The sequence below is a fragment of the Mustela nivalis genome (assembly GCF_964662115.1).
Source record: "Mustela nivalis genome assembly, chromosome: 7".
In the NCBI taxonomy this organism is placed as follows: Eukaryota; Metazoa; Chordata; class Mammalia; order Carnivora; family Mustelidae; genus Mustela; species Mustela nivalis.
Genome location: NC_139026.1, coordinates 116,606,868 through 116,632,763, shown reverse-complemented (window position 1 = coordinate 116,632,763; position 25,896 = coordinate 116,606,868). Strand labels below are relative to the sequence as shown.

The following is a 25,896-nucleotide window of genomic DNA, read 5'->3' as shown; positions in this document are numbered from 1 at the left end:
ACTTTTTTCACAAGACCTCATTGTGCTTTGGAAATCATTATTTTTAGAAATCTGATCAGTTTTCACATAACCAATTCTATTTTGAAATGCTGTTTAAAAATGAAAAACTTTTGTTTGTTTTGAGGAGCACAGTGTTTAAGAGACTTTTTAAAGTAATAGTAGAGGACCTACTGTATGGATTGGTGAACCACATGGGCTGATATAGATCTTTGGCTTACACATATTTTTGATCATGACCCATGTTTTACATCATGATGTTGTATACATCTGTGTGTGTGTGTGTACATAAAACAAGTTTTCTTTTCTAATTTTTATTTAAATTCAATTAACATATAAAATAACATCTTATTATTGGTTTCAGAGGGAGAGGTCCTTGATTCATCAGTCTTACGTAATACTCAGTGCTCATTACATCACATACCCTCCTTAATGTCCAGCACCCTGCTACCTCTTCCCCTCACTCCCCTCCCCTTCAGCAACCCTCATTTTGTTTTCTATGATTAGGAGTCTCTTCTGGTTTGTCTCTAATGCTTACCTTCGGGTGCCTGGGTAGCTCAGTCAGTTAATTCTCTTGATCACAGCTCAGGTCTTGATCTAAGTGTGATGAGTTTAAGTCCTGCAGTGTTTTTGGTTGCTTTGTTTGCTTTTTAAAAAGTGCTTATCTTTAAATATAGTAGAGATATAATGTGCTTTTCTATTTTTTCTGTTGCTAATGAAATTGATTTTATGACCCACTAAAGGTCTAAAACTTACAGTTTGAAAAACTTGCCTAGACCAAAATCAGGCTAACAATGACTGGTATGGGAAAAGTTTTTAGGTATTTATTTATAGGATCATGGAATAAAATGTGGAAAGTGAATAGCTATAGTTTATAAAATTGTATTATTGAGACTTGTGGGTTCAGTTTAAATTTTCGTTAGAAGTAGTTTTTGGCTTTCTTTATTCATAAGCTGATTATATTAAGATCCTCACTCCATATCTTTTAGTCTCTGAGTCTTAAAAACTCTAATATATTGTATTTAGCCTGAATTTCTGAATTATTAAAAATAAATATTCCAACTCACTCAAATTTGGAAAATAGTGTCTTAGTTAATATTTGATGTATGAGAATAAGGATACATTTCACCTTGTGAAAGAAGGACACTTGAAAAGCTTATTTGGGGGGAATTTTCACATAAAAGATAGGTTTGGATCAGGTATAACAGTTTCTTAAACTTGCCAGCAAAGCAAGTTATAATCATGGTGGAAGTGAAAAAAGTCGTTTATCTACCTTAAGTTTTAATAAAACTCCGAATCTGTATGGAAGTTTTACTGAAATTTCCATTGTCCTACATTCCCAATATTTTTGAAAAAATTTCAAAGAAATATTTTTTGGGATGATTATTTTACTTTGCCCAGTTTTTTGTTTGCCTATATGAATATATTGCCTAATAAAATAATTATTATACTTTGAATTTATGTAAGCTTTTAAAAATTTGCAGTGTTACAATATAAATACAAATACAAACATGTTCAGTGCTATCAAACAATCAAATGGTGAGAGACCTACAGGAAACAGGTAATATAGGTTAAAGGATCTGGGTAGGTCTCCCTGAGGAAACTATTTAAATACCCATGAGGAGAAGCAGTGATGTGCTCAGAGCAGATATTATATTTTCATATAATAACATGGATCAGAGTGGTAAATAACTCTTCCAAGCTCACAAAGCTAACAAGTGGTGAACCAGTTTGGACCTTCAGACTTTAAGACCAGACCTTGTCTGGTTCTGTTCACACCATATTACATTGCTCCTCAAAATTCACCTGATAAATTCATGCTAATTTTAGATGAGTTACCACAGCATCCTACACACTACTCAGAAAACATACAAAATAAAGCTAGCATTATTTTAAATAGTCAAAATGGATTTTTTTTCTACAATATTATTACTCTCACAGGGCAATAGCGTGTATATTTGATAATATACAGAACTTTTCATGTCAATACTTATAATTTATTATCTTTTACATAGATTTTTTTTTTTTAAGATTTTCACTAAACAACTCAGGAAGTTCCCTTATATGTAACTTAAAGTAAAAATAGTAAATGATTTAATTCTTTGCAGTCTGAGTATTATAATTATTGTTAACAAATTTGAAACTGTTCAGTGCTTAAATAGTCAGTTAATTAGGATTTAGTTTTCCTGGAAAAAATAGAGCAGTGGAGAAGGAAAAGGTTTTGATAGTGTGAGACACCAGGCAAGGACAAGGCTGATTTGGGCATTGTGTGCCCTGGCGCGGTGGATGGGAGGGAGAGAAGGAAAAAAGAAAGGTAAAGATGGTCGTAGCTTCTTGGAGCTAGGGAAAAGAAGTCCCCTGCTTATCAGTCCAACTTCAAAGTTAGCTCTGTTGCTTGTTACTTAGGTAGATTTGGGATAAGGGACACCTAGCGAAATGACATATGAAGGTTAGGAGCTCCATTTATAAAAATGTTTTTATTCAGTGAATGTGCTCAGTACTACAGGGATATCAATCAGTAGATGAATAAACAAACAAAATCACCATTATTTGGGATGTGGATAAGTTGTTCCTCTTTGAAAACTATCAAGATAGGCTTTTGGCTGAGTTTCTTATTTCTTTCTTTGTTAGGAAGAAACAAATAACTCTTTGACTTGAGAGGCTTTTCAGTTAGTTTTCTTATTAGCAGTCTGATGAGACTATAAGACTATAATATGGTTACTTGTGATTCTCCACCTTTGAGGTTCTATTCTAAATGATTATAAACATTGAAAAGGACTTTTACTATCTTCTAATAATTTATTCTCTAAAGGAATATAACAAAATATTGTATAAATTTTAGACATTTTTAATAGGCATATTTTTAAACAAAATAAGGAATAAGAGACATATATTTCAATCATTCTCTTACCCAGGTTTGTTAGAAGGGAAACTCCAGGGGAAAATATTTTTATGGATGTTATATGCCTTTTAACTAATATACAGTATAAGCATAATTTGGAACATTGTCTTTCAGAACTTAAGGAAGGGAAGAGGAAGGGAACTAACATTTGCTGAATGCCTACCATGTGCCAGGCACTGTGCTAGACACTTTGACATACATTACAGGGTTTATTGTGAGTATTAAATGAGATAATGTATCCCCATTTTACAGATGAGGAAACTGAACTTGCCCCAAGTCACATGGCTGGTAAGTGGCAGAGCTGGACTAGAATCCAGACTCAGATCCCATGCTTTTTCTACTGTACCGTGTTTAAAGCTTGCAAAGAGAGGTATGAAGCCTAATGACCAGAATTGAGAGTTCTAGGAATTTTCTTTTTCCATGATATATTTGATGCTAAACCGAAAAAAAATTTTCCTCTCAGGAGATAGATAGTGGGAAACACTAATTAGAACTCGTCTGCTTCTCAAATGCCAGGTGAAATGACTCCTATGTAAAGGAAGATTAGGAAATAATGCCAGTTTGAATAGATACATAGCATCTTATAAGGGCTTCTCACACCTTAGTATTAAATACTTAAAGACTTAGCTATAATAATAGCTAACAATAGTCTTACAATAATAATAATAATGCTTATTTTAAACATTCAAATGACAAAACTCTGGGAAGTTCAAAATTTCCTTTGTGGTGTGCATGTAAATCCACTGAGCACCCATGATATGCCAGACACTGTGCTAGATTATAGAGAGTACCAGCTTAAAAAGACATCCCTGGCTTGTCTTTAAAGTTTTTGCTGCCTTAGAATAAAATTAGTATAGAAGTATCTTTTATGTATTATCTTTATTCAGTCACAAAATGATAGATAGCCCCACTGGTGACTCATTTATCGTCAGAAATAATGTATACGGTGAAATTCTAGAATAAATAATGTGGACACACATTTAGTAGTTAGAATAGGAACTGGCGTTTATAGATGTACAGGGATAAGAATAGGTCATCAAAGACTGTAAGGTGGTTCTTTGAACTGTGATTCTAGGTATTGAATCTGCTTTTAATTGCCACTGAATTGGTAACATTGGAAACTGAAGCTAACCAAGATAAAAACTTTTTTTTTTTATCACTTCTTTCAGCAATAAAACTTTTTGACATTTGGATTTTCTCAAAACAAGAAATTCTCTTTGCCCATATCTTTTTAGTGTATTTACTGATAAGATCATATTTGAGTATATGGAATTTATCCATTGACATTTACTCTGTGACCACTTAAAGTGTACCATCATATAGATTCCTTAGGATATTACAGAAATGTGTATTAACTCCTACTAATTAATGCCAAATCATATTTCTGTCTTGAACTAATGACCAACCTCATTTTTGTTGAAGGAGATAAATATGTAGTATATCTGAAACATTGCAATAAAACCCAATTTATTAGCAACATCCCAGAACTAATATATCCAAATATATCATTCCCTTCTAAGTTATCATTTTAAAGTGATATCTTTTTCCTGAGCTGTTACTCAGAATGTTTTAAGAATACTTCTTTTGAATTGCTTCTATTGAATTGCCAAATTTGGTCCTTTGAGGGTGGTTTCAGCTTTTGGAAACAGGCAAAAGTTTAGAACCATTTCTGCTTGTAAGGCCAATGAATAAACTTTAGTTTTCATCTATGAAGTATACCTACCCCCCTTTTTTTTCTTCTTTACAAAAAGAATGAATACTCTTAAACTAACTTTTACGTATCATATGAGAATTCTGTTCTAACTTTATAGGACAGAAAATAGTGGATGCATACAAAAGGAGAGGGAGAGAGAAAGTATAATGAAACCCTCTATTAATTTTATTGCACTTCTGTGTAACCAGAGTTTGCAAAAGAATGGCCCTAGACCAAGGTCTGTACCCATGCCCCCTGCGAATGTCAACACGATGACACATAAACATCTCATAAACTTCTCATTCGTCAGTGGCTATTGTTCCAGTTTTAGAAAGCCTGTGTAGCCTCTAGCTGTTCCATTGTGTCAACCTTTATTGTCCCATAACCTTCTTCCCTGGATGTGGGTAAAGAGAAGAGAGGAGAGAACTATGTTATTCTGTGTTCCAGTCTACATCCTCTGACAATACGATTAAAATAGAAAAATCTTGAGTCAGTTAACAGTTAAAACTGTTTTTAAAATTATCTTCTTAAATATTTCAAAGCTGAGATAATCTATGATATACAATGAGATAACTGTGTATACAGAATTTTAAATAGTCACAAAAATTTAGGATTTTCCCCAATTTTATTATTGATAGAGATTTTGCTGGTGATCTTTGTACTTATCAGTTACTATTTGTCACCATTGTTTTTAAGATTATATGTAGAAGGAAGGAGAAGTGCATCCTTATAAGTGGTGTTTTTGTTAATGTTATGAAGACCTTTAAGTGATCTTCCCCCAAAACTCTTTTTTGAAAGTCTAAAAAATATTTTCACCTAATTCTTAAGCTCTAGGGGGAAAAAAAAACCCTGGCATTTACCCAAAAAGGAGCACCTAGATCTGTTTTTGATTGATCTTTTAAACTGTGTAGGTATTTTCATTTGTAAAAAAAAGTCTTCGTGTGCCTTTTGGGTAAAATTTCAGTTCTTACTCAATGGTTATAATGCATTTTAATGAAATATGGAAGTGATGTGTTTTCTATTTTGATTGGCATTGGTTCAGACCAATTTTTGTAGGATTTGGTAACTTTTTTAAAACCTTTATCTTGTAGTTAGCTTTGAGACAACATGAATTTTATAATCTCTTAGAGTGTCAGATTAACTCTGGACCATACATTCTCAAAGTTGAAACAGTGGTGGTAGAAACATATTTCATCACTTAAATCCATCTGTCTCTTCTAAGAAGCTATGTTCATTAGAGTAGAAAGGCAAATGTTGAGTATAAATTAGGAAACTTGGAGGACTTTTAGTATTCAGTATGAATACTAAGTGAATATTAAGTCTGTCGTTGAACTATGATTGCACTATAATTAGAAAAGTTTTTTAAATGAATACTTAGAAATGTATTATTATCTCAAGAAACCTACTTAAGACAAAAATGATCATCACCCAGAGAAATTAGATTTAAGTAGAGCTTTGCTGTTTTGTTCTTTATTTTGTTTTGGTTTTTAATTGGAAAAGACAGCGAGCCTCAGTCATCTTATGGTAGTAGGACTTATATTTAAATACATCCAGTAACTGTCTCAGGCACGGTATAGGGGACAGGAAAATCTCTTATCTGGAATATTCAGAGAATGGAGATGTTCTGTTTAGTTAACATTTTTGCAGTGGTATGCTAGAGCCAGCTCCCACCGGTATGCTAGAGTGATTATTAAATTTTCAGGGTTTCGTGAGCTGGTTGTAAAAAGAGCCATTGTTAAAAATTAAATATATAAAAAAATACATATATAAATTTAACAAATAGCTTATGTTAAAACCTATAAATACTCAAAACTCATCACTTCTCATAATTTTATCTATGCTCTTGATGTTATTTACATCTCTTTTATCTGTATGGTGTCCTACTTACTGTGTATGTCTTCTCATCTCCACCTTCCAAGAGGTCACACTGGTAGCTTGAGATTGGCCATAGTGAAAGTATCTATATCATGTGAATTGATAAACACATCAGGGCTTTTTTCCCCAGAGAGCAGTTGAAAAGCCTCTCTAATTTAGCCTTTGGTAAAAACCTTTCTAAAATGCATGGGGGCTTTTTTCTACCTTAACTGTATAGAGCATGCTGAATATTATTGTTCCAAATGCTGAAAATCTTTGATACCTAAGACTTTAATGCTCAAAAGAATCCTCTTAAATATTAGCAAGGTCACTTCTTATGACATATAGAAGTATGTTATTTCCAGGTCAGTTTTATATAAAAGATCAAGTTGTAAATTGTTTATATAAACTTGTCATATTTTGTTTCATTGCAGCTGCCACTGGTGACATGCCGACTTACCAGATCCGAGCTCCTACTACTGCTTTGCCACAGGGAGTAGTGATGGCTGCCTCACCAGGAAGCTTGCACAGTCCCCAGCAACTAGCTGAAGAAGCAACACGCAAAAGAGAGCTGAGGCTAATGAAAAACAGGTAGGATGTTTCATCGGAAACCAGTAACCACCTATTGGACACACAACTTATTGCTGTGGGGCTTTTAAAAAAATTGCTTTTCCTGCGTCATTTCTCCCAAGTTACATGTTCTGTGCATTTTGGGGTTTGTGCTCTGCATGTGACCATAATTAGATTGTCTTGTCATCAGAGTGCCATTTCATCAGCAAGAGGCACATCGCTACATGTGGTAACGGTAATGTCTAAAAGATACATTAATTTTCTTAATGATGATGCAAGGGCTTTATTACAAATAAAGATTTAATTTTTACTTGGTATTTACTTTGTGAAATAGGTGATAAGTGTAATTTTTTTGCTTCTTTATGAGCAAAATAAATTTAAGTGTGAGTAAAGAATTGCTAAGCCTCTTAGGGGCACCTGGTTCTACTTAGTCAGTAGAACATGCAACTCTTGATCTTGGGGTTATGGGTTCAATCCCCTGTTTTGGGGGTAGAGTTTAAATAAATAAATAAATAGAATTTTCTAAGCCTTTTGTATGTAGTTTCCTTTTATCTATTTTGTAACTTTGTTTTTTTCTATTATACTGAAATACATATTAAGTCTGATAAACTTTGGTCAAGTGCAAATACAAAGCAAAGAAAGAAACTAAATTACTCAGAGCCCTGTCACTTAGAGATCCCTACTAATATTATAGCATATGTACTTTCAGTTCACGCTCTCATTTTCTCACTTACTCTTGTACCATGTTGCTGTAATTTTATTTTTTAAATAAGAGTATGTCATAAAAATGCTGTTTTCCAAAATTCTTTAATTTGACTTGTATATTATTTCTTGGGTTAGTTTTTATGATGGAAAATGGTACAAATTAATCTGATTTTCAAAATGAACAGAATAGTCTAAGAGTTCGCCAAGTCATTTGGTCAACCTTATTCCTAAGTGTTAAATCATACCCTCATTGTAAGAAAACAATACATTTCAGATGACATCATGTGCTCATCTCTGACCAGGACCATGTGGTGGTGGTTTGTTAGTAGGCATTAGCAAGCTAGTTAGTCTAGAAATTGTGACTTTTGAGCCACTACAATTCAGAAATAAGTACTGACTTTGTAACAGTCCTTTGTAACTGAATGTGAATCAGTAGCAGCTATATTCAGCTTACTAACCTCCGTTTAAATGTCATATTTTGAGGGCACCCAGGTGGCTCAGTCAGTTAAGCATCTGCCTTCCACTCAGGTCATGATCCCAGGATCCAGAGATCGGGTCCTGATCGGGCTCTCTGTTCAGCGGGGAGTCTGCTTTTCCCTCTGACCCTCCCCCTGTTTGTTTGTTCTCTCTATCAAATAAATAAATAAAATATTAAATAAACAAAGGTCACATTTTTATACAATACAGGACTCCTTAAGTTGGATTTAGTTCCCAGACATTGTAGTTATCACAGATCACTAGATGGAGTTTTGTACCCTGGAAAATACAACAGATTACCCAAACTAAGATCATTAAGACACGCACATCTTTATCAGTGATTGTTCCAGGTTGACTAAGTCATGCTGGGTTCCTATTTTTCATTGTCAGCATTTTATTCAGAAATCCTGAAGGGGCTGAATGGGTGAGGCTCACAGAGTATCACACATAGTTGTTCTGTGGAAGTCTTACTATCAAAGATCTCTAACTTAGATCTGGTGGGGAATATGGATATTTTAAAACTGTCCTTTCTGAGATCTTAGGGAGTTATGAAAACATTTGCTTCTATGGTCACAGAATTCAGTTTAGAAATATAAAGTATAGTAATAATGCAAACTGTAAGATTGTTCATTGATGTCTTATTTTCCTAAAGAAAATAAAAAGACCTAGAAAGTAGCATTCTTATTTCCCTTTTGTTTTTTAGATTAAAAAAAAAATGTCCGTAGAACTCTCAATGAAATGGTGAAATACTGGGCAAGTGGGTTCCTCTAAAAGTGCCCCACAGCTACCTACACATAAATAATAAATTTCCCTGAGGAAAACAGTCATAAAATTTTACGTTTTAAAAAAATAATTCGCTAATAACAGCTTATTGGGTAGTGTTTGTGTTTGAGCTGTAAATAACCCAGGGAAATGGAGCCTTCACCTCACAGGTGTTATTTTGATCTTATGTGACTGGCCCAGAGGTATGTGCAGCCAGAACAAAGGCTCAGCAGTGTCATCAAGGATCCAGGCTTTTCCTCCCTGCCTTGTCAGCTTTAGCAGGTGACATTTGTTCTTAGGATCACAACAAGCAGGAAGAAGGTCCAGAGCTTCTGGATCTTCCAAAAACTTCTGGCAGGTCCTCACAGCATCTTTCACCCGCGTTTTCTTGGCTAGAAATAGCTAATAGAATTCCTAGCTGCAAGGAATTCTGAGAAGGATCTATCTTAGCTTTCCAGATCTCAGTCTAAGAGCAGGACAAGGGAAGAGCCGATGATAAATGGCTAACAGGAGGCTCAGCAGAGCAAGTACTATATGCAGGTTGTAAGTGCTTTGTTTCTACCATTTCTTTAACTCTCACATAACTTGCACATGAAACCAGGTCTGGTTATTATCCTTACTTTCCAGATGAGGGACTGAGGCTCAGAGTGGCTAAATAGTGAGTTGGTTAAGATCATGCAGCCCACACTGGACAGAACCTGGATGTGCAATCAGGCAATCATTCTTCCAGAGCCTGCCCGCTGCACTATTCCAGATTCACCTCAAAGAGACCTCAGAGTAAGCTGCAGATTTCACTTCATGGAGAGTATGTAGATTTTACTTATTAACGTGAAAGACCTCTCATGCATTCTCTCTTTATTCTTTGACTGGCATTTATGACAGATCTGATAGATATTTCTCCCAGTCCAGCCACAGTTTATATTTCTTTACAGCCTTGTCAGCATTTCCTCTTTGCCATGTACTTCCTCTCCATGCTGAGGATATATCCAGACAAACGCAAGGCCTAAAAACTGAGCTAGCTATTAATAGAAGAAACAGGTGTTTTCCATAGCTGGGAAGTACTTGGGGATGTACCATCTACTGGTGCGATCATTTAAAGCTTGATGCTTGGAACATTTTGACTGGTAACCTGCACCGTTCCCACATGAGATATAAATTATATTTACAACAGAGAGTACACCTTGGTAAAGAAATTAAAAAATAAATATCAAGCACTGCTATTACATATGTAAAATTTCATTTAATGATAACATGTTTTGTAGAGTGATTATCTTCCTTCCAGATCTAGAATTTAATATAATGATTCAATCATGAAAACATTGGTATTCATAAATGTATTTTAGTTCCTTTGTAAAAGAGTTGCAAATTCAATGTGTGGTTGGATTTGTTCTCAGTTTTTCCCTATGCATCATTGAGATTAAATGAATCTGTATTTGTCAGATTCAGTTTACTTCTTACATTTTTTTAATTTTCTCGTTAACTAGTTGAGAAGCCTGAGAACTTGGTGAGTTCACAGGGTGAGTGCATTGTTCTTGGCTAGGAAGTCAGAGTTGGTTTTTTCCTGCAGTTCACTGGGATTTCAAGGTCTTTTTTCTGCTGACATTTGGCCCCATGGAGGAAAAAAGCAGATAACCAGTTGTTAGTGAGTCAACTATCCTAAAAATAAAACAGAATTGGCCAAATCTGTTGTACACATCACTCCTGGCTCAGAATTGCAGCAGTGCTAGCTAGCATTATAGTAACTGGTGTTTAGACATCCAACACAACTCCTGTTAATATATGTTTGAGTTATCTCTTTCAACATAGGCTTTTTTGATCTGAAGTGTACCCCAAAGCAGTTATTTTCAGTTGACTCCTCCAAAGGAACACTATTATCAGAGAGTATATTCTACAGAGGAGAATATACTCCACCCTGACAAAAAGGAAAAAGAGAAAAATGTTGGCTCTATTTATTATTTTTTGGTGGGGCTATGCATGAGAATGACTAACTCATCTGTGTATTTGTGTTTGTTGCTTTGGCTGGTCTGTCCCTTCTTTTGGGCATGCCTACAGCGCTTTAAAGATTCCTAGATTGGGTAGTAAAGGCACGTGATTGGAAAACAGTCTTGACATAGAGTTTTGGGTTATAGTAGCTTCCTTTCCGAGGTTTTAATATTGGTGCTCTCACTTTGAGGGTTTAAAGTGTCTGAATTATTGAGTGCTGGATTCTGTGCTATCCCTTCTTCCTTTCCTTAATTTTCAGAAGCGGAGTCCATTTCATTATGGTTTATGAAAATGTGTGTGACTTGCTTACCATTGTCTTTATCCATGTTGTTTTCTAGCTAATAAACTGCTTCTTGTAGTCATGGTCGAGCTTATTTGTTTTACCGATGAGGTTCAGTCTTGAAGAAACAAAATCTCCAATATTGACATTTCAAATTTCTGAGGATTAATTTTTCCAATATTTCTGACCAAAATAAAGTTAACTCATTGTGATGGAATATGTGGCTTTTGGTGGACAAAAATACTCAAGAGAATTGAAAAGATCTGTAAATGTTTTTGTAGAAATTCCACTTGGGGACGTGGTCCTATTGTTTTAGGTTACTGAAAATCATTCTGGTCACTGTTATCATGGAATGTGTGCCCTAAGAAAACAGCATTTACAATGAATGATGGACACATTGATCGAGCTTTCAACTCGTTCCTGTTGTTTGAAAGTATTCTTAAAAAAGGCATGTGCTTGGTTACATTTGTTGTGTGGCTTTGTATAAACCTTGCCTAGGATTGATTGGTCTTTGAGTCTGGGGGGCAGAAGTTCATTTGAAGCAGTCTGGATCGTGCTGGGAGGTTGTTCCTGTAGTCATTTGCTTTGTGTTGGTTCCAGGGAAGCTGCCCGGGAGTGTCGCAGGAAGAAGAAAGAATATGTCAAATGTCTTGAAAATCGTGTGGCTGTGCTTGAAAACCAAAACAAGACTCTCATTGAGGAACTCAAGGCCCTCAAAGATCTTTATTGCCATAAAGCAGAGTAACTGTCTTTGACTTGGACCTTGTTTATTATGAACTCTAATCAAGGCAGGAGATGCAGCAATTCTACTAATTGCCATGTGGACTTGTGGAAGGGACACTTGTGACCCTTAAAAATCCAGTTTGGCTTAGTGTTTGACATTGAATTGGGAACGCTATTCCAAGATTTGGAATGCAGCCATGATCACATTTACCAAGTCTGCTTGTCCATAGCATGCAAAAAAAAAAAAAAAAAAATGTTTTGTTTGCCCTTTTGCTTCTACTTTTTTTCAGGGAAGCTGCTAAAGAATGTCGACGTCGAAAGAAAGAATATGTAAAATGTCTGGAGAGTCGAGTTGCAGTGCTGGAAGTTCAGAACAAGAAGCTCATAGAGGAACTTGAAACTTTGAAAGACATTTGCTCTCCTAAACCAGATTAGTAGAAATATTTAACTATGAACTGATTACAACATGTACAGTTGCTTTTGAAGGCAATACAATATATAGCCAGCAAGAATTATGGCTTTTTTCCTTTGTATATCATTCATCGTATTCTCTAACCTCTGACATTCCTAAAATGCTTCACTGTACGTAGTTAACTCTTAGCTGTAACTTCAATTTTTTTTTTAAAGAGACAAGCTGTAAAAAAAAAAAAAAAGAAAATGTATGTAACATTCTTAAAATGCAATATTTGTAAGACTTATTCCAATGCCACATATTTGCAGTTCCCAACCTCTGTCATGAATAGTGTCCTATGCAATAAAATTTTTTGCAGGTCTTTAAAAATCATTTTAGGAAAGGATGATCAAAGATAATGCATCCAGCAGTACAATAAAAGCAAACCACAAAAAAATACCTCAGGAAGGAATTGAAGGAAAGAAAGAATCAAAAGAATCTAATGACATGCCTATATGAAAATAAGAGCCTATAAATGAATTTATGGCATTTACAGATTTTTATATTAGTTGCTTTGTAAAGAAAGTATTGTATTGCTGTCCTTGAATGGCATAGTTGAAGAGCGTTTTTAATAGAACCATGCTGGTTACATTTTGTAGTGTTTGGTGCTCATTTAACTATCTGAACTTTTACTACAGTTTTTACTCTATTGTGTAATATAAAAGATCTTGCGTAAGTTCTTAGTGTCTGTTTGAATGAATGAACCTCATGAAAGTTACAACAAATTTTTAATATATCTGGAATGTGTTAAAAGTAAAAGTTAATATTGTATTTGCAAACCTTCAAGGATACACGAGCCAATTTCTACACCAGGTTTTGCTCTCTGCAGATGCTCTTTCTGCCATCTTGTAGGAAGGATGGCCCCAGAGCTGTTTCATAGAAGAGCAGCTACAGAGACTCAGGTCATGTGATGATGGACAAAGCCTTTCTGCAGATAGGCCCTTACTTTGAGTTTTAGCTAATGGCCATAGTAGTTTTAAAGTAAAAACAAAAACAACCCAAGATTTTATTTTCCATTTCAAAACAGCTTGAAGTCTGTATCAGATTAAAGATTTTTATGACAACACATTCAGATGAAGTCCATTACATTGAGATGGCAGTGTCCTTAGTGGTATTTACATTTCATTCTGTTTTTATAATAAAAAGCTTTAAGGTATAAGCCCGAAACTCTAGTCATAAGATGATCTGTCCTCTCTCATGCACTCCTGAGACCTTTGTTGAATGCCTACCATGAGCTGGACTCTGCTGTATCTTCTCTTGTACCTTCTGATTTGTTAAGGATGCCCCCTCCCCTACTTTCAGTAGTGAGACCTGTTCAGAGTGTTAGGGAGGTACAAAAACAGAAGGTCATTGGTGTGGTGTCTAACTGCTGTTCCCCCATGTCATAATTCTTTCCCTTATCTGTAACTCCCAGAAGGTAGGCCATGCCATTTCAGCTTTCTTTAGAAAGACTTACCTTCCTTCAGGGTCTGAGCTCTGAATTTCTTTTTCCTAAATTTTTGTCTTTTCTTCTACAGAGAAGTAAGATGAGGAAAGAGGACATGGAAGAAAAGAGGAAAGGAAAATCCCATGTTTTCAGGTGAAGGAAGATGGTGCTTTATACTCAGTCACTGTAAATCAAATGTGTGCTCAGTGTAGTAGACATTGAGAGGGAAACACAAGGATCAGCAGGAAAGCTGTAAAAAAGTTAGAGACAGTAAATGCCATATGTTGGAATTAGAGACAGATGTAGGCAGGGATTAAATAAGAAACTGTTTATGGAGGAGGCAGATTTTGAACCGGGCCTTGAAGTAACCGGTAGTGTTGGGGAGGAGGGTATTCTGGAGAGGGAATAAGAGCAATCGCTCTTCTCGGAGGAGCTTGACTTTAGGAGATGAATTTAGGAGAATGTTAGTACTGACACCAGAGTTTAGTTTATAAGAGGGAGTGTGCATCCGTTCATGTGTGTGCACTGCTCTAGAAAATAGGTTATTTCGGAGGAACAGGATTGCATCTCATTACTTGGGGTCACAAAAAGCAGATGTCTCCCCACTCCCTAGAGGTTTAAACAGTAAGGAGATTTCGTTCCCTCACAAAGCAAGAAGCCCAGACATAGGGCATCCCAGGGTGGCTTCATTTCGTGACTTCACAGTGGCATGACGACCAGGTTCTGGCTGTGCCTTTTGCTCGGGGTTCCTAGTGAAGATTCTGCCCCACCCCCCACCCGGGGCTGAGAGTGGTTCAGGCTTGTGTGAAACATATGGCGTCAGTGTGGATCAGACGGGTTCTGGAAGAAGGGTGGGCACGGGATGGCTGATGCGCTCCTGGGCTGTGCAGGGGGTGAGGGAGAGCTTGGGGTGGGGTGGGGTGAGCGGGCTCACGCTCTCCGCTCCCCGAGGCGCGTGGGAACTCTGGTTTCTTGCTCCTTCACTGTGTCCCCGAAACCCAAACTTTCGCTGCTAAAAGTAGCACGGTTCGCCAGCTCTCCACTCAGCCTTACACTGGACGGCTGCCACCGGTGCGAGCGGGCCGCTGCGCGCCCGTGGTCCGTCCTGCAGGACAGGGTCGTGCAGAGTCCCGGGCCGTGCCTGCGTGCGCGCTCGTTTCTCCTAATATCTCCAGAATCTGGACTTACCGGATGTAGAAACCACCGGCCCTGAATCGTGGGATTACAGCCCCTTGTCAGATGTGACTAGGGCTTCCCGTTGCTCAGTCACCTGATAGGGAAAATGAAGCAGAGCGACTCCTACCGCGCGTTCAACCGTGCGTGAGCGCCGGGCCTGCCGGCAGCACAGCATCTCGCGTCAGCGGCTACACTTCTCTTCAGAGTTTTCCAGTGCCTTCTGATAGGCTGTTTCCCAAGTGCCTAAACTACACTTTTTTTTTTCTTTTTAATGAGGACTTGTGAAACCAACACACTGTTTTTCTAGTCTAGAACCAAAAATAATGAAGCAATTCAGCCCTGTGTGGGACAAGCCAAGCTGCTGCCAATTGGCTTCGCCGTGATGCGCTACTTTGTTCTGTTCTATCGCAGGTGCCACGGGCTTCAGGAACTTAAATATGGCTTATCTCTTCTGGGGTGATCCTAAAGTCACAGGCCTGATTCTGACCTACTCGAGCATGGCATATTTCAGTATTTCTGCCTTGTGTACAGCTTATTTCTATATACATCCATCTTACAGCTACACTTCACATTTATACATTTTAGAATTCCAAATATATTTTTAGCGCAAAGCGTTTTTAACACAGTATTGTTTGTTTTTCAAAGATGCATTTTGTTATGTGCTACTGTGTGATACCTTACTTTTAAATGAACTTTAAGATATTTCTTTTCAGGGGGGCGCCTGGGTGTCTTCAGCTCAGGTCATGATCTCGGAGTCCAAGGATCAGTCAGCCCCCACCCCACCAGCAGGCTTCCTGCTCAGACGGCAGTCTGCTACTCCCTCTCCGCCCGCCCCTTCCGCTGTTCATGCTCTAGCTCTGTCTCACGTAGATAAATAAAATCTTAAAAAAAAAATTCTTTCAGGTCCATCCTCTTTACACATTCACACATAATTCCATCAGGGATGGGAAATGATGAGTAAAAGGGAAAATTAACCTTACTATACGTTTGTTATACTTGTACTTGCTCAAATAAAATGCAACCCTTAGTTATTTCCAAGCCAGTCTTAATTTTCGAAAGTATGCTAAGTTTTTTAGATTTATTTATTAGAAAAATATTTGGGAAAACAATGTGGAAAAGCTGAGCCATCATGGGTTATTTGGAACACACACACACATTTTCCTCACTCTCTGTTCTTTCTTTTAATTCTGGTCTTTGCCTTCCTGGGGCAGGAGAATAGAATCACAGCAAAAGACCTGCTCTAAATCTACAGTAGAAATTCCTTCGGTTCCTTTGTGCAGAAACCAGTCAAAACGTGAAATAATGCTGAACCTTCCCTCTCTTCCAGCTCCCATGGCTTCAGCACATACCCCTCCAGTTCGGGGCTTGCGTGGGTGAGACAGCAGCGACCCGCACTCAGATGTCCTGAAGGGCGAGTGAGGCTGGGCTTTCAGCTCCCCAGCTCTCATGAGGGGAAGAGGTCAATGATTTTAAGTTACAAGGTGTCTTCTTACTTTTCAAAAATTGACATGTTAAAAATATTTTTTAATATAGGTAACATATTTGAGGTTCGAAATTCAGAAGATACAAAGGCATATAGTGAAAAGTCAGCTTCCTCTCCCTGACTCAAAGCTACCTCCTGGGAGGGCAGCCACGACTACAAGTTTCTTTTTCATGCAGAAGATCCCTTTAATGCATTGATCATGTCACATGCTTCCTTTCGTTACTGTCCCATCTTCAGAGCTGTGTGATCTGGACTTTCTGGAAAGAGATATAGGGAGTCAGCATGTTCATTCATTCCTTCAAGTCAATAAGTAAGGTTGCATTAGTAAGAATAAGTCTGGAAGAGGAGAGGACTGGCAGCTGTGGCAGCATCGTGACTTCATGGACTTTCTCCAGGTTCATGCTGAGTTCTATAGCTGCTACAACCATGCATCTGTAATCCAAACTCATTGCTCCATATACCGAGTGCTTAGTCTGCGAGTACCAATATGCCTTATAGGCTTATCACATTTAACTCTTGTACCCCAACAAGTCTTGGTGCTTTTATCATCATCCCCAGTTGGCAGATGAAACTGGCTTAAAGACAAGGTTAAGTAACGTGCCTAAGGTCACATAGCTGGTAGAGCTCAAGACCAAGAACAGAACCCAGCAAGTGGCATGATGCCTCTGTCCTGGGGCTCTGACCTAAACTCCACCAAAGGCCCAAAAGGGACCAAGAGAAGCACATGCTGACCAAGCAGGTGGTGGCCTGCTGAAAGAGAGTTCTGTGGCTCCAAGTTGTTAGATCTACAAATATCCAAACCTGTCCTTTTCTCTTGAGCAGAAGCATGTATTAGTTTCTCTCTGGTTTTTAAAATCCCTGGTGCTGTTCAGGAGAAAATGACCCTGGTTTAATGACTAGCTGTTGGCATATCAAAGCTGCAGTTGTACACATTGAAGTAGAATCTTCAAGGTAAAAGAAGTCCTGAAAGTATATAGTTGACCCTTGAACAAACACAGGTTTGAACGGCATGGGTGCCCTTAAACACGGATTTTTTATGGTTTGAAACTTTAAGTGTGTACTCTTTTATGATTTTCTTAACATTTTCTTTTCTCTAGCTTAGTTTATTATAAGAATACAGTATACACTATATAAAATATGTATTAATTGACTTTATTATCATTAAGGCTTTTGGTCAACAGTAAGCTATTAAAGTTTTGGGGGGAGTTATATGTGGATTTAGTTATATGTGGATTTTTGACCATGGGGAGGGGGTCAACTATAAGTTTTCCTTTAATTTTAGAGACAAGGAAACCAAATTTCAAGTTGACTTAAGTATTGGCTGTTGGCAGTGAAGAGACTAGGATTGGGACATCTGGGTAGCTCTGTCATTAAGCAGCTGCCTTTGGCTCAGGCCATGATCCCAGGGTCCAGAGCTTGAGCCCCACTTCGGGCTCCTTGCTCAGCAGGGAGTCCGCTTCTCCCTCTCCTACTCCCCCTGCTTGTGTTCCCTCCCTTGCCATCTCTTTCTCTGTCAAATAAATAAATAAAATCTTAAAAAAAAAAAAGACTAGAAATAACTCAGACCTCTCAACTAGTATAGTAGTCTGTTACCATGAGGCTTCCATTTTGCTTTAGACTGGGTTTTCAGTCAGCTCTGGTGTAAACACAGTTTCCTGAGAAAGCATTTGCCCTTGAGGTCTGAATAGATGAAACACCACAGCTCACCAGAGCAAACTCCAGCTGGTCTCCTTGAAACAGTGGGAGGACATAGGGACCCTGCCAGATCTGTCGTGGTCTACTACTGTGAGGATATTTGACATGTGGTGTAATAGTCTCTAGAACAAATACACAAGCCTTGCTCTTAGTGTTTGGTGACTGACTCATGGCAGGCCAGTGTCAAGCTTGCCTTAGACTTTTAAATTCTTACCTTTTAAAACCTAGTGATTATTGGTAAACTCTTGAGGAAGTAATTAGCCTAAATAAGGAAGTGCTTCATGAAAATGGGCTTTTCAGATAGAGGATAATGTGACTGTACCATATGATGATTCACATGTATCTGGCATTTTGATTTAGTAGGTCAAAGTATTTCTATTTTTAACCCATTCCATTCCTTTTTCTGAAACATGCTGATGCTGGAGAACACTGTCTGGGGTCAGGCCTTGTCCAGTGTTCCCCAAAGTCATGGATGACTGCACCCATCCAATATTTACTGAGCCTGCAAGACTTTTTGGTGTCAAGCCACGGCCTGACATGATGTATGGGCCATTTCTGTAACTCCTTCTTTTAAACATTCTTGGTCTATGAAAATTTCAAAACTGATGGGTAATATTTTCTGCCATGAACTCTCCCAAGTATATGTCAAAGCCCCCTGAGGGTAGAGGGTAAAAGTTTTCTCCCATCTAGTTTAGTGAATTATGTTCATAGCACTCTGGGAAGTCTTGGGTAAATTATTATGGAAGGAGGAACAATAATTTGACAAGAAGTCATATGACTATCTATATATTTGCCCCTGACTATATAGGTACACAGTTACTTGCAAAAGGAATGAACTATTGGATATGGGAATCTTATAAATTGCTTTCAGGTCATATTTTTAGTAAACAAGTAATTTTAAAATGAATCACTTTATAGTAAAATTGCTGATTTTGCTTTAATTGTTTATAATTAATTACTCTAAGTGATTAGAACACAATGGAAAATGAGACCAATGTCAAAGGGTTTTGCCTCCCCATACTACCTGGGGTGTCATTCAGTCATGGCCATGGATAGCATTTTAACTCATATCTTAACACGTTATCAGACTGTGGGGCTCAGAAGGATCAGAGAGACACGATCATATAACTAGAAGTTATTGACAATACTGAGAAAAGTGTGTCTTTCATTCACTGTGGGAGAACAGTGATATTTCTAAGCTTAAAAAAAAAAATATATATATATATATATATAGCATATCCTGTTGCTTAGTAGATGCCAAGATCAGCATTTGTTTTGTTATCTTAGTTTGAAAGATCAAAAAAATGTAACTGAAGATTAAGGCAGTGGGGATATTTGGCAATTACTTAGAGGTTAGATTAGTGACAGTAATGGTATGCCTTTGAACAATTTAAATTCAGGGACTTTTGGTGTGATACATGAACTTATGAAAAATAACAGAATGTTAGAAATTCCACATCTTAGAACATTAATCCATTTCAATATGAATTTGTTTAAAAATAGATATACATACAAAAAGTTTTTAAAAATACACATGCATATCTGCTACTTTGGTTAGAATTCTTACTATCTTTTAAATTACCTAACCACCCAGTGTTAAAATGAAAATACATCTGATGCCACAAAGGTTGCAGCTTTTAGGCAGCGTAGTTTTGTATTTGCAGGCATGTGTATACAGATCTCTATATTACTTGCATTTATCCTTTTTTCAGATGTCTGAATTAATACTACCCAGCTGGATTTGGTTGGAGCTTAGACCCTGAAGGGCAGAACACAAATCTCTTTTATCAAGGGTACATAACATGCCTGACTCATTAATCTTTCTCGTCAAGAGACATGACTTACGTCATTAAATGCCTGGTTGCTTTTGCTCCAGAAATACTTATAGGATCATGCAGTTTGGCAGAGGGCGGGGGGAACTGGCAGAACAGTGCTTAGTAACAGGAGCTCCCAGTGTAGTGGCAGAGAGTAAAGAAGACTGGGTTGCCATGGGGGCTTTGCCAAATAGCTAGGGGAGCCCTTCCACAGCTGGCATAGACTTCATTCTCCAAAGCACAGTAGGATTCCACATGTCGTTCTCAGTCCTAAGACATTTTCACCATAACTAATTACTTGACTATTTCTTCTAAAGCATTTAGCAACCCAAACATCACTGTCTCATGATGTATTTTATAGCTCTTGAATAAGCAATCGTTATCTGTCTTTTTCAAATCCATACTAGGTAAAAAGAACTACAGAAACAACAGAAAACCCCCGATGTTACAAATAATATAAAGCATAGAATGAATAATGGATGCGTGTTTTAAACAAGGACTTAGGCGGTGAGCCACAGGACTTGGTCCTAGACCTCACTCTTTCATTCACTACCTGTGTCACTTTGGCCACATCACTTAACCTCGGCTTTGTCTACTTTGACCTTGACATTTGATGATACTGCAAAGAACACAGCTGACCCTCAAATTTCTTAGAAAAATTAATGTAAGTAATATTTCATCAAGTCCTATTTTTTTTTATTCCTGTGAGCAGTTTCTGGATTCCTGGTACTCAAATCATTAGTCTAAGAAATTGTCATTCTGGCCATTTCAAATATTAACCAGAATTCAAAAGCAAAAAGCTCTTAGCCTAAAACTGACCTCATAATGAAGACATGGCATCTATTTTGATTTGGGAAACCTAGGTTAAGATTTTGACACATGAAGACTTTATTTGGACAAATATTATTTCACTTAATTGTAAGTATGCTCCAAATGCGACTGAGAAAATTTCCAGCTCACAAGTTTCTCCACCCTTCTTAATTCTAACAGGGCTGCACTGCGTAAGAGGAAGTATCACCAGCCCAGAAATGTTTGTGGTTTGCAGTGTGTATTAGAGGGTTTGCCTTCCTATAATCCAGTGCATTTTATGTTCTTAAAAGAACTAAAGAGGTAATAAGAGAGACTGTCTTCCTTTTAAAAGGTTTTTTTCATGTTACCTAGTTACTCGAAAAAAGTGAAATTAACCAGTGAAAACCAGAAATTAACCAGTGAAAGTTTCACTGGTTAATTTGTCTAACTTAAGGGGACTTAGATAAAAAAGATTTTTTTAGATTTATTTATTTGAGAGAGCTTGTGCAAGCGGTGAGAAGGACAAAAGGAGAGGGAGGGAGAAGCTCAAGCAGACCTTCTGCTGAGTTCAGAGCCTAACGAGGGACTCGATCTCATGACCCTGAGATCATGACCTGAGCAAGAGTCAGACGCTCAACCCACTGAGCTACCCAGGTGTCCCATAGATCAAAAATTTAAAAATCATACTTGAAGGGGCTCCTGGGTGGCTCAGTGGGTTAAGCCTCTGCCTTCGGCTCATGATCTCGGGGTCCTGGGACAGAGCTCTGCATTGGGTTCTCTGCTCAGTGGGGAGCCTCAGAGTTCTTCCCCCCCTCCCCCCCGCCACCTATCTCTCTGCCTGCTTGTGAGCTCTGTCTGTCAAATAAATAAATAAAATCTTTTTTTAAAAAATCATACTTTAAAATGTACGTTTAAAAAAATAAAAAAATATAAAATATAATTTTCATAAAGTTTACATAATATGTTTACTAGAATGCATAAGTAGTTTTAAATGATTTTAATATTTTCAGTAAGAATTAATTTCTAGTTGCTTTTTGAAAACGACTGTAACATGAGATTAGTTTTATTTATTGTATATACCATGGATAAGATGAATCATTGTAGGTCTGCATAAATCAGAACAAAGGCATTTCTGTAGTGAAAGACAGCTACATCTAGTGGTTGCTGGCATTCTCCTTGGAAAATTAGGTTTATAGAAAAATCCTTCATAGCTGACTTTGCTGACATTCTGTGGTCATAGGAAGCATTGCAACTAATTTGTTGTAACTTTATTGAGGTATAATTTACATATCATAAAACTCACCTGTTTTAAGTATACAATTCAATGATTTTTAGCAAATTTGCCTAGTTGTGTAGTCATCACCATGATCCAGTTTTAGAACATTTTCACACTCAAGATTGTTAAGTTTGTTTATGCCTGTTTATAATCAACTAATTTGATTTTATTTTGTTTGCTCTGAAAACAAAAATGGTTAAGCATGTTTTGTACCTCAAAGTGCTTGGAAATTTCATAATAACTAGAAAAGAATTCTATTCTTGAAGTTTTTGATTTTTATATTTCTTTAGAAAGTATCTGGGCTTTGTGAGACACACGTCAGAAAGGATAAATACCCACCATTTGCATCAACATGGATGGGACTGGAGGGGATTGTGTTAAGTGAAATCAGTCAAGCAGAGAAAGATAATTATCATATGGTTTCACTTATATGTGGAACATAAGGAATAGCGTGGAGGACCACAGGGGAAGGGAGGGAAAACTGAATGGGAAGAAATCAGGGAGACAAACCATGAGTGACTCTGGACTCTGGGAAACAAACTGAGGGTTACAGAGGTGAAGAGGGTAGAGGGATGTGGTAACCAGATGATGGGTATTAAGGAGAGCATGTGTGGTGATGAGCACTGGATGTTATATGCAACTAACCATTGAATTTTACATCAAAAACTAATGATGTAGTGTATGTGGGTAATTGAACATAATAAAAAAGATATAAAAATTTTTAAAAAGAAACGGAATAGATATAGGTACTTAGGGCAAAACCTTAACTACTGAAATTATATAAATATTTTTTATGGAGATGTTTTGCCCCTGTTTGAATAGTTGCTAATCCTGGCACTTAATTCTTGTTTTTGATGATGACAGTTTAGAATAAATTGGGAGACTATGACAGCATATTGTTGTCCTGGGTTTCATGATAAAGACTGTAGTTGTTGATGGTCCACATCAAACTCTTTATTTTATTCTATACATTCCATTCTACACTAGAAATTATGTGTGTTAAGAGCAGTAAAATGATGTAAATCTGAGACTCTCAGTACTGGCACTTACTCCTCTCAATATAGGACAAGTGCCTAGAGAAGTACCTACATTACTTATGCCTAGCTGAGTTTGAAGAAACCTTCAAACTCACCTGGCAGGGCAGTAACTGAGACACACTGTGTGTTCACCACCAAGGATTTGTCATTGGGCTTTGTGTTTTACCAGTGGATACAATAACCCCCCCACATTTCAGTTACAACACTTGACGGGCAGTCATATATATAGGAGGCCTGATTATGTATCTGTGGATTCTCTGCTTATGCACTTCTGATGTCCTCTGAAATGGTATAGAATGGACAACCTAGATCTTTGTGCACCCAGAAATCCCTCTGGGTTTCCAGGGTGGTTTCTGAGCAGAGAGAGGCATCCATCTCTAGTGGCTCTGCCCTATTTGGGAAAAGGATCGTCCAAAGAAAAAAGGAAAACCGTGTGTGTCTGTGTGTCTGTGTGTGCGCGTGCACTCCTAATTCACATACAATTAACCTGAATTTAAAGGGTCCCTTTAAGTCAACCTTTGACCTCTGCAGCCTGAGAAGCTGATGTGAAATATTTGGAACAGGAGAAAAAGCAGATGTGCCACCCTTCCCTAGCCCCCCTAGACATTTGCTAACATGCCTCAAATGACACAGCAGTCACTTCCAGTGACAGTATACTTACATCTGATTGTTAAAACATGGGACAATTATTTTTCTCATTTTCTGTTTCTAAATTGAAAATCATACCCTGCCTATTTCTCCTAGAGACTTTTAAAATGCTGCAGGCCCGCCGGTCTTTGGACATAGTACACAAATGGTTAAATAATGCATGGCACAATCAAGACTATTAAATACTATTAAAATATTATAATTACATATGAATGTTACATATCGACAAGGAATGCTTTCCAAGACATCAGAAAAGTGAAGATTACAGCACAAAACAAAAGTATGATCTCAGTTGTTTTACAAAAATTACACATACACACACTGTATGTACATTTTAGAGATTGGTCTGGACTTTACTTATTTAAGGTTCTCTGAAAGCTCTCCACTGCATTTCAGCAGGTTTTGTAAATATCTACCCCACACTCTCCAAGCGTCACCCCCTGGAAAAAATTGCAAGTTGGATTGGAGCAGGTGGCATCCTGAAGAGGTGGGCTTGCCTTGGGTTGGTGGAGGTGTACAGCAGTATTGCTTCTGGGACATTTTGTGTGGGCTGGGGTAGGGTGGGGAAGCTGGCCTTGGGTTCTGGAGCCAGACAGGCATTATAAGGAAGCAAACCATCTCTAGAGGAAAGCTTTCCTAATTTAGACCTGGAGGGTTCAAGGATCAGTGATCCCACAAAGCTGACCAAAACATAGAAAAAGACAAGCCACTGCAAGAGCAGCAGCAGCAACATTCACATCTCTGGGGCTGCAGGGATGGGTTATTGATCAGCAAGGAAAGGAGACACACTTCACAAATGGTGCTGGGTAGTTGGTTATTCACATGGGGAAAAACAACATCTACCTCACAGCATATCTGCAGGTCAATTCCTGGTGTACCAAGACTTGAATGTGAGAAGTGGAACTATCGGAAGGACATAGCTCCTTGACCTTGGAGTAGTGAATGTTTCCTTAAGCAAGACACAAACAGACTAATCAGAGAAGAGTGACTTATTTGACATTAAAATTAAGAATTTTTTTTAAGTAGGATCCACATGGGGGTTGAACTCATGTCTCAGAGATCAAGACCTGAGCTGAGATCAGGACTCACTGAGTTATGCAGGCACCCCAAGAATTTCTATTTTAAGGAAATCAAAAACACAAATGGGGTGCTAATTTTTGTAATATATGTACTTAAGCGTAATATCCAAAATATATAAATAACTCCTATATTTCTAAGTAACTAACTTTATAAGATTAACATTGGCATTAAAGTGAGGAAAGTCCAGTACAATGAAGAAAATGTATAGGCTAATCTAGTGGATAAGCTATTATAAAAAGACCTAAATAAAATATTGGTAAACTAAATCAGTAATATATTAAAAAGATGATAGTTTGACCAAGTAAGGTTTATCCTAGGAACACATACTAATAGATTCCATCAACAGATTAAACAAGAAAAACATATTTCACTGGATGAAGAAAATCATCAGATAAGATCAATGCCTTTTCTTAAAAAGAAAATAGGGGCACCTGTCTGGCTTAGCTCAGCATGCAAATCTTGATCTTGAAGTTCTGAGTTCAAGGTCCACATTAGGTAAAGAATACTTAAGAAAATAAATAAAAAGCTTCTGAAAAAAAAAAAAAATTCTCTGGGCAAACCAGGAATAGAGAGGAACTCCTGAAACTTGACAAAGTACTAAGAGCAACCAGCATATAAGTAAAAAGTTAGAAGGATTATTCAGCTTTGCAGTGAAGTACCTAGCTAATGCAATAAGACAAGAAAAAAATAGTATAAGAAAAAAAACAGGAAAAAAATTATTTACAGAAAAAAAATGTCTATGTACAAAATTCAAGAGACTCTTCAGATAAGTTTTAGAAATGAAAGAAAATTCAGTAAGTACTTGCTAAGTACAAGGTAAATAAATTAAAATTCAATAGTATTCGTACATACCTACAAAACAAGTAGAAACTGTGATAATAAAGAATCCTTTTTACAATAGCACAAATGTATATATAGTACCTAAAAATAAATACAACTAAAAGTTGTACAATTTTGCAGAAAAAATTATATATCTTAACTAAAGAGTACAAAAGAACGCTAAATAAAGAGATAAACCATGTTTATTAATGGAAAAGCTCAGTATTCTAAAAGATACCATTCTCACATTAATCTA

The 25,896-nt window shown here is 37.2% G+C and overlaps 2 protein-coding genes across 31 annotated transcripts in view; one reads left to right on the top strand and one right to left on the bottom strand.

Annotated features, from left to right (window-relative positions):
• Positions 1-13,564, top strand: part of CREM (cAMP responsive element modulator) — a 71,450-nt gene extending 57,886 nt beyond the window's left edge. For 10 of the 30 annotated variants that reach the window (XM_082739752.1, XM_082739722.1, XM_082739729.1 and 7 more), the window contains 3 exons: positions 3,152-3,187; positions 6,881-7,037; positions 11,824-13,073. In XM_082739752.1, coding sequence (XP_082595878.1) covers positions 3,152-3,187; positions 6,881-7,037; positions 11,824-11,968 — 338 coding nt within the window. In that variant the 3' untranslated portion in view covers positions 11,969-13,073. Of the gene's footprint in view, positions 1-3,013; positions 3,188-6,880; positions 7,038-11,823 lie in introns of all 30 variants that reach the window. The other 20 variants (XM_082739725.1, XM_082739748.1, XM_082739735.1 and 17 more) reach the window with 6 other exon arrangements.
• Positions 13,565-16,502: 2,938 nt separating this feature from the next.
• LOC309870350 (uncharacterized protein) overlaps positions 16,503-25,896 on the bottom strand; it is a gene marked incomplete at its 5' end in the record, with an annotated part of 111,125 nt that continues 101,731 nt past the window's right edge. The window contains one exon of the mRNA XM_082742484.1: positions 16,503-16,739. The remainder of the gene's footprint in view (positions 16,740-25,896) is intronic.